Source organism: Centroberyx affinis, unplaced genomic scaffold (genome assembly GCF_046629955.1).
Source record: "Centroberyx affinis isolate AG114_WGS23_722 - 3 ecotype Tasmania unplaced genomic scaffold, CSIRO-AGI_Caff_v1 ptg000171l_1, whole genome shotgun sequence".
NCBI classification, from domain to species: domain Eukaryota; kingdom Metazoa; phylum Chordata; class Actinopteri; order Beryciformes; family Berycidae; genus Centroberyx; species Centroberyx affinis.
In genome coordinates this window covers 619,236-628,678 of record NW_027278868.1, presented here as the reverse complement: position 1 = coordinate 628,678, position 9,443 = coordinate 619,236, and the positions used below count along the sequence as shown (strand labels likewise).

At 41.9% G+C, this 9,443-nt stretch overlaps 1 protein-coding gene across 1 annotated transcript; it reads right to left on the bottom strand.

Annotated features, from left to right (window-relative positions):
- Positions 1–77: 77 nt before the first annotated feature.
- LOC139657244 (opsin-5-like) lies at positions 78–7,342 on the bottom strand. The gene is made up of 6 exons (XM_071535013.1): positions 7,204–7,342; positions 5,530–5,735; positions 2,779–2,878; positions 1,592–1,696; positions 1,278–1,501; positions 78–548 (listed from the first exon to the last, which is right to left on the bottom strand). The coding sequence occupies exons 1-6, from the start codon at positions 7,340–7,342 to the stop codon at positions 78–80; spliced, it is 1,245 nt and encodes a 414-aa protein (XP_071391114.1).
- Positions 7,343–9,443: the final 2,101 nt, after the last annotated feature.

Genomic DNA, 9,443 nt, shown 5'->3' with positions numbered 1-9,443 from the left:
CTCAATCTCCCCCCTATAATTCAAGTAGCAGTTTCATTCAAGTAAAATGGAAACAGAAACGATCAGAGTTGCTGTGTTTAGAGTCTGTCGCACCAGTACTGTGATGTTTCAATGTGCGAGGGCACATCGATGTGGAAGACCCCTTGTGTGTCCAGCGGCGGGGTCTGAGGAGGGCTGTTGACCCCCGAGTCGCTGTCAGGACTGTGCTGGATCAGCTCTCCTGCTGCGTATTTTGCCTGCTGCTTCTGGGCAGGCAGCGAGGCGGCGGGGGGCGCGGCCTCGGCCTTGGGTTTGATGTTCTTGAAGCGCTGCAGACGCACCACCTCCCTGTTCTCCCGGGCGCAGGGCAGCAGCACGGAGACGTCCTTGCGAAATTTGGAGCTCATGCCGAAGTAGATGAGGGGGTTGTAGAAGCTGGCCGACTTGGCAAAGAGGCGGGTGACGATGCTGGTGGTGGTGGGCACGTGGAAGCCCCAGGCCGACCACATGGACACCACCGCGTAGGGCGACCAGGCCATGATGAACGCTGTGCAGATTACAATGGAAATCTAGAGAGGAACATGAGGAAACAACTGTCAGGAGTGGAAAGGTGTGGGAAGGAGGGTCGTTACTGAGAGGCGCTTTAAAGTGTCATTTAGCTGCTCATTTTCCATTTGCCACCGAGTCTTTTCAATACATCCTTGAAGCAATATTCCACTTAGTTTTAACATGGGGGTTTGGCACTTGACCGCCATGAAAACCAGAATATAAACTAATCACCAATATCGGATGCAACTGGGATGAGTAGCATTTGAATGAGGCCATGAAGATAGCCTGCAAATTTACATTTAACATGTTGGTTAATCCCCCTTTGAAGACAATAAAGCAGTAATTGGTCCATCGTCATTTAGCATTTCTATTCTTGGCTTACACAAAAATTTGTATTTTAAAATGAAAGTAGATCCAGTCTCCCAAACAGGTACTATCTCTCCTAAATGGTATCCCTCTGCTATGTTCTCTTCTATCAATAAAATGCTATTTGGCGAAATTATGTTCTAAAACGTTGGACCCATAATCAGTTGAAAATCACAGTAGTGGGATCTGTTGTTGAATCTGTTCATGAACATGTTAAATGTAAGTTTTCAGGCTATTTTCGTGGCCTCATTCAAATGAATGGGAAGTAAAAATCTGAACGCTACAAACTCGTCCAACTGCATCTGATCTTGGTGATTAGTTTATATTATGTTTTCATGGCGGGCAAGTGCCAAAATAAACTAGGCCTCATCCTGTTCACCTACCCTGGTGACATCTCTCTCCACCTTCCTCTGACGGGCGGTGAGGAAACCATCAGCTGACATGGCATTAGCGTTCTTCACCGTGTTGATGATGGACACGTAGGAGAAGAACATGATCATGACGGGGATGAGGAAGCAGGAGATGAGGATGGAGATGATGTACGACTTGTAGATGGTGGAGTAATTGGCTTTGGACCAGTCCACCTCACAGGTACCATAACCTCTGTCTGTGGAACATGGGACACGTAGATCAGATCATGGCTTCATACATCTCTCTTTCTGCTCTTAGTTTATTTATATGGTGTTATATAACTGACCTGTGTAGCTTCCCCAGCCCAGCAGTGGAGCCACAGACCAGAAGAATGCTCCGGTCCAGATGCAGATTAGTGATACGGCGATGGTGTTCATGCTGATGCAGTGCGCTGCAGATACACACAACAAGGAAGTGTGGCATGAATACCATGTGATTTACAAGACCAAATATATGAATCCCAAGTCCTGGAACAGCTGTTTAGAAAGGTTAAATGTTACGAATTTGGCAAACACGGGACAGAAAAAGTGAGAGGCACTTAAAGACGCAGCATTCTTGCCTTGTTATGAATGTCAGATTGTGACATTTATTGAACAATGAGTTCTTTTCTAGTCCCGACAGCCTTTGCAAACAACTTTGACTGAAAAGAACCTCTGTTGACAAAGTACACATAGCTTTGTATTCAGGAGAAGAAAAAAATCAATCGGTCTGTTCTATTTCCAAGGCTATTCATAAAGCGGTGCTCACATATCTTATGTAAATATATCTGCAGTACATTTTGTGAGAGAAGATAGACATATACAGTACCTTCCTATGGGTTATTCAACCTGTCAGGCTGTATGACCTTATATTGCTGTTTTCCAACCTGCACAAGTTTACCTGCAAGCTTTACTAGGCTAAATTCACTTTATTTGTAGACCTAAAGCCACATTCCATTTTTGGATTTCTTGATTTAGTTTTTATAGACAAGATTAATATTAGGTGCGTTCACAATCAAAGAGGGAAAATATTTAGGCTGTGCACTGGCACAAAAATGAACTCCTACTTCTGCCATTAATATCCATAGTTTAGGCAGCAATGTAAAAAAAAAAAAAAAAAACCTTTAAAAAGTTTATATAGCTTGTGTTTATGAACAACCACAAACAGTAACACTCTTATTCCACGCTGACAGCAGAGGTAGTTGCTCTACCTAATTTCCATATAATTAAGACATTCTTCAGCATCAATTACACCCAAAAATAGAAAGCCTCACCTCAAATTAACTTAATGACATGTTATGGCGAAATGTAAATGAAATTGCCGGAGTCAAGCGGTAGTTATTCCCACAGCTGAAGTCAGTAATAAGCTTTCATTAGCACAGAAAAACACACTTTCTGTCAGATAAGAACTAGTGGAATGTGAGGAAGGCAGAGACGCCGGCCTCAAGCATTTTTTTTTTACATTCCCACTGTGAGGAACAAGGTTAGATCTCACCTTTGTTTGGGTGGCATCCCTTGATGTATCTGGTGACACTGATAACCGTCAAGGTGTTGATGCTCGCAAGGCCGAACAGCAAGGTGAAGAAACCATCTACCTGGAAGGAGACACAAAGAGGGAAAGAGGGGGTCAGTGAATCATGAGATCACATCTTCAAAATGTCTGTTTGCCACTTAACAGGTCTGTGGAAGTGTCTGAGCTCTAAGGGATGAACCCATTGACTGCCTAATTGTCCCAGACCTTTGTTTGTTGAGTTTGTTTTGCTTTGGACTGTATCAGATAGAGACGCTAAAGCTTAAGATCCCTTCCTGACAGTTAGCTGATATGTTCCAGACCCAGAGCGTTTCCGTTTTAACCTGGAGGAACGGCACTGGGAGATTAAAATGAGAATCTTCACTATAGCCATTACTAGAAGTCTCAGCTCGGATGTGGCACAGTAATAACAATACCAATGCACCACACAGTTTTCACCTCAATTTCGATGGAAATTTTCTGTGGACATAATAAAAAATTTAAAATGACCAAAACATGTTAGCATCATACATACAGTCTACTGTGGGCAAAGATAGATGTTGATCCTATAATCACAGCTCCTCTCTCAGGAAACTGTCCTGCTGTGTTCCAATATGGCTCCCACTGGGTGACACCCACGGACCCTGCTGTGACATTGCCGGGTGACATGGCTCCGTTAAGGTCTCTCACTGATTACTTCTTGATCTTCCTTAAGTCCTAATCCTATTACTGTCAATCATCACGTTTTTTAACCGTCACATTCTGTAGATTGCGGTGCTGCCGGTGTCTCTGCATTTGCCCAAACAGTTAGTTTTTGACTCAAGGTGAGGTTATTGCACGTTTAATAGGGATGTTTTTTTTGCCTGAATTGATGTGATTTGATCCTCCCAGCCCATCTCACAGTACAACGCACATCCAGCTATGTTTCACCTCTGCCTCTGTGCTGACAAGAAAATGTTGGCATTAAGACACTTTGGACTGTGGACCAAGCATCACAAAAGTAATGATGCCAAACCAGGAGGCCAAAATCTTTATACACCGTATACACTTTTGTGCAATTCTTTCCCCCTGCAAGGTGAGAGGGTCTCATTAGGTTCCATCATATTCAATAATTTCCTGTCCCATAAAGTGGAAAACACAGGGATCTGGCCCAGCTTGGCTCAGCCCACACTGTGTGTAACATGTTCATGTCCCATCATGCTGATGCAGTAATCTGCTAATGCCTCTCACATGCCTGTCTCCTTCACTCTCCTGCTCCGTCCCTCCTCTATTTCTGCCACTTCTTGCTTTTCCCCTTCTCTGCTTCTTCTGCCCCCTTCCTCTACCTCTCCCCTCTCTCGGGGGAGGGTGAAATGAGAGGGGCGTACTGCTATCCCAATATTTCTCCTTCACCTGAAAACCCTCAGATTGGATGGCTGAGAGATGAGATCACCTCAGTTGCTGTTTCTTGAATAGAGCTGTGCTTAAGCCAGGCAGCAGTGACCCTCGGTCTATCTCTATCTCAGATTATGGGGTCTGGCGCTTCTGAGACTGAAGCTGTTATTGTTGCGCCGATGTTTTTTTACGATTCCACAGAGACTCCTCTCATAGGAGCGCGGATATCACGGTTTCCACCACAGGCTAGCCTTGAGCAAGAAAAATAACCTGGAAGAATTCCAAGCTAAAGTATGACAACTATTTCATTGCAGGCAAAGGCCTTGGGAGGAGGCAAACATAAATGAATAGTGCATCCTGCAAATTGCACACAAAAATGTTGTTAATATGACACTTTATAGCTTATCTTTGGAGGCAGAAAGATGTTAAAGTACTGTATGTCCTCTAAGAGCAGGTCTGTCTGTCTGTCTGTCTGTCTATCTATCTATCTATCTATGACTTATATTTTATGTTGTATAGATTTGTCAAAATGTTGGCTACAAAAGCTTAAAATGCCACAGAGTCAGTCTCCATCTCAGTGTTGATGGAGCAGCACCAGAAAGTGTCTCTTGATAACCTCACACTACCGGGTTTTGAGTTTTGAGATACGTTTGTTAATGTTGGTAGATAATATTTTTAGCTATCCAAGATCACTGGAATAACACAGTTAATATAAAAGTATCAGTAGAATTGGCCAATAATTGCTCTCTGCTGATTATGTTGACCTGGTCCTGTAAAGCAGTATTGTTCACTGGATTACAACATAATTCAGAAGCAACCTAAGAACTATTAATAAAATGATGCAACAAATATCCACCCTGCACTTGTTATTTGTTGCCTATTTGGTTGTTGACAGGTGCCATGCTGCTTGAATAGTTTCCCCATTTAAAGGGCCCCACAGTAGTAATCTGATTAGATTTAACCTCCAGCCCACATGGGTACTAGTATAATCCCTTACACACACACACACACACACACACACACACACACACACACACACACACACACGCTTTATTGTAAGACTTCCTCAGGGTCTTTTACCGTACTTCATTAATTGGGATTGGCCAAAGAAATTAGCAGATGGATACACACAAGTCCCTTTTGCAAGCACAGTCATCATTTTAAGCCAAACCAACATTCCTGGGTTTTGATAAGTTGTTAAAGCCGCCTACAATATGTTGTTTAATTGTACCACAGACAGACAGACAGAGATTTGTTGGATATTGTTATGGGAATTTACAGCATAATATCTTTGTACACACCTGACTCCAATTCAAGTTCAATCTTACTGAAAAATGATAAGCGTCTTGGCCTGGTTTTTACCTGGCATGTCCAGATCCAGGTGATCAAATATCCATCGTCCTTGAAGATATTGAATATCTCTAGAATCCCTCTGGAGTAGCCAAATACTGAGATGCTGGCATCAGAGATGGCGAGATTTAAAGTGAGGAAATCTGATGGCTGAAGCGAGGCTCTCTGTCTGTACAGGACAAAGATCACTAAACTGTTCCCAAACCAGGAGAGCCAACCTAAGAGAGACAGACACACAAAACTCAACCCAACAGTGGTCCATTATGAATACTATAATGAACGAATAGCATTTATTATACAACCTCATAGTCTTATTGATGTAGCCACATTTAATAATGTATAGTATAGTATAGTATAGTATAGTATAGTATAGTATAGTCTAGTATAGCATAGTATAGTATAGTATAGTATAGTATAGTATAGTATAGTATAGTATAGTATAGTCTAGTATAGCATAGTATAGTATAGTATAGTATAGTATAGTATAGTCTAGTATAGCATAGTATAGTATAGTATAGTATAGTATAGTATAGTATAGTATAGTCTAGTATAGCATAGTATAGTATAGTATAGTATAGTATAGTATAGCATACCATAGCATAGCACAGCACAGCACAGTACAGTACAGTACAGCATAGCATAGCATAGCACAACATAGCATAGCATAATATAGTATAGTATAGTATAGTATAGTATAGGATAGTATAGTATAGTATAGTATAGTATAGTATAGTATATTATAGTATAGTATAGTATAGTACAGAACAGTACAGTACAGTACAGTATGTACATTATAGTATAACACAGTACAGTTCAGTACAGTACAATACAGTGTAGTGTTGTATTGTACCATTCCTGATTCCAGATAACAGTATCAAATATACCTTGCATATAGTATAGTATAGTATAGTATAGTATAGTATAGTATAGTATAGTATAGTACAGTACTGTATAGTATAGTATAGTATAGTATAGTATGTCATATTTATTACATGGTATTGTATTGTACCATTCCTGATTCCTGATAACAGTATCACGGTGCTGAAATACTAAAATAAACAAAACTTCTGAATAATAGAAGTAATAGAAGTTAGTAGATATAAGGTCAATTTTAAACCACTTCAGAACTGCGGTCAGGAGCCCAACAGTAGCCCGCTTCTCTTTGTCCCTCAGTCTGTGGAAAGTATTTCTAAATCCCCTGACTGTGTTAGTTGACATGGGGACACAGACAACTGTGCCACCAACACAGCAGCCAGGCTGTATGTGTCAGCTGGGGACTGGCCCTTGGAAACATTAGGGACAACAGCTGTTTTTGTTGCTGGCACTTCAGCAATGTGTGACTCTTTCTTTCTTTCTTGTTAATATTCTGGTAAAAAGAACATAAAGGGCAAAACTTTCTGTTTCATGGTGGCACTGTGAGGGGATTCCAAGAAGAAGATATTTATCACCAATGCACATGTAGCATTGGGTGGACATTTTTATGTAGTGTGCCTTTCAGTGGCATGAGTGCATATATTTCTGGTATGGGCAGTCTCAATGACAATCCAACCCATATACTAGCAGTGGTAGTGTCATGCTCTACACATTGAGCTACACAGTGTACACAATGTATGCAAATTAAACACTGGAAGTAAGCAATTCAAATGAGTCCTATAAAGCTATACAATTTCCAAATATATGACTTACCTAGCACTAACAGATAAACTCCAATGATGGTTTCTCCTTGCTCTGACAGAGGAGGCTCAGTGTGCAGAGTGCTGAGGTTATTATTCCTCCATGGAATATTGACAACCTTGACAGGATAACTCTTCAGTGTTATTTCCATGGCCTGAATTTCGATACCAAGGCATGAATCCTTGCTGGCTTCTGTGCTCGCTATTCTGCTTTCAGTGGACACTGCTGCGCTATGCCAGTGGGGACTGTTGGTCAATTCCTCCTAAATCCAGCTTAGACACTCACTAATACCCCACAACTCACTGTCCAAATGATAGCACCTGTAATCCCATTTATTTCTTAACGACTAAGCAGAGATTTTGGGGGGAAATCCTAACCAATAGAGAAAAAGTCCAGTAAGCCATTCCACTAAAGCAAATGTGACTTATTTGGGTTTTCTTTTACTTAAATTAATTTTTAATCCTAAAATCCACTTCATCACAGAGACAACTAAATGACACTAGAGGGCACTATGCCAGAACATGCCGGAATTTCACCAAATGCTAATGATTTCTTCCATGCCCCATTACCACCTTGTTTCACATCAGGAGATGCACACATTTTCATGACTGGACCTGAAATCAGACTTGAGATATGCATGTTGAAATTCTAGCTACTTTTAAGCATTTTAGACGATTATTGCAACATCACATGGCCAATCAGTACTAAATTTGTTAAGTGGCCATCAGGGCTGCCCTTCTACCACTGTACCAAATTTTGTTAAAATTGGCAGGGCGGTTATGTCTAAACTGGAAATGAGCTCTCCAGTGCCCCCATGTTGCTTGATTGGGCCAATAATGGAGCGTTTCCGTCTTCCTCTGTCTGCTGATAGGCCGCAAAGTTTGATGGTGTTACAAGAATCTGTTCGTTCGTTACATGCATTTTAGTGAGAAGCAACACCCACCGCCACGCCCCCCTTTGACCAATTAGTACGACAAGTTAATCAGTTCTTCCTTGCCCCATGACCAAGTTTCGTGCAAATCCATTCATAACTTTTTGAGGATTCTCACAAATATAAACGTCCAAACAGATTAATGTAACACCATCAAACTTTGTGAACAATGAAAATTTTTTTTGATAATCCTAAGAAGACAACATCCAACATCTAGCCAAAATGCTTAAGAGACAACATGCTGTCCAAGATACTGAAACACTGAACTTCACGAACATATATGCTGAAAAACAGTAATACTGGACTGCACTGGGAAACCTCTTGTCACCTTATATTTCCTCTCTTTTAATGTTTTGGTGGCTAAGCTTTTACTGGACTTTATATAGGCTGGCAACAATTTGCAACACCCTAACCATTAAAAAAATTCCTTTGCACTTTGCACTTAACTCCTACACTGATGACTATGGGGTAATGGATCTGAGGTTGCGTTCCCCCCAGAGAGGTGTTCTACTTTTCTCTAATCACTTCCATTTAGGAAGGGTCATGCAGGTGATGACTGCAGTCCTACCAACATGACTGCACTTGGCTGAAATGTGGAACACAGTCATCCCCATGTACAAGGCAGCTAACTGGGGTCAGGAGTATAATGAAGTATGATTACATTTGTGTGAGCTAATATGTGCACCGACAAATTGATTCATATGTGAGCGTAAGAGCATCTGGAAACAAGAGGAAACAAGCACATGAAAGTGTCTTGTTGAACCGAATATCCCATGATATATTACAAAAACAAATTAAAGGCAAACTAGGGCACTTATCAATGACAGTTTGGGGGAAGAACATGTTTGGGATCCCTCCAACATGTGTTAGTACAATTGTATTGATTGAAATCTTTTGTTCTGTATGCTAGTAAACTTACAATTGCACCACAACTCTCCATCCCCCACCCCCCCTCTCTCTCCCTCTTCACAGTGAGCTTCTCTGTGGTAAAACACCTAGCGATGGGGGTAACCTGAACTCCCCCCCCCCCCCGGCCTGTGTTTAGATCACAGTGTACACCTTGTTTCCCTCCTCTAGCCGCCACAGAGCCGCTGCTGGCCCTCAGGATGTGGAGGGAAGGGCTGCTGCTGCCAGATGCCTTGGCGCTTCCGAGTCCTTCTCGTCAAACCCTTCCTTTGAGCCCCAGAAAGAGAGTCCGAGGAGAGAAGGAGCCAAGAGAGAGTGAACCTCTGACCCCGACTGTCACCCGTCCAGCAGCGAACACTGCTCCCAGTCATCTCTCACCCCCACCTTCACCCCAGACGCCACACGACAAGGCCTC

Coding starts and splice junctions, on each gene's coding strand:
- LOC139657244 (XM_071535013.1), bottom strand. CDS start 7,342: ATGGAAATAACACTGAAGAGTTATCCTGTCAAGGTTGTCAATATTCCA. Junction 5,736..7,203: donor AGTTTATCTGTTAGTGCTAG/GTAAGTCATATA, acceptor TGTCTCTCTTAG/GTTGGCTCTCCTGGTTTGGG. Junction 1,697..2,778: donor GGGATGCCACCCAAACAAAG/GTGAGATCTAAC, acceptor GTGTATCTGCAG/CGCACTGCATCAGCATGAAC.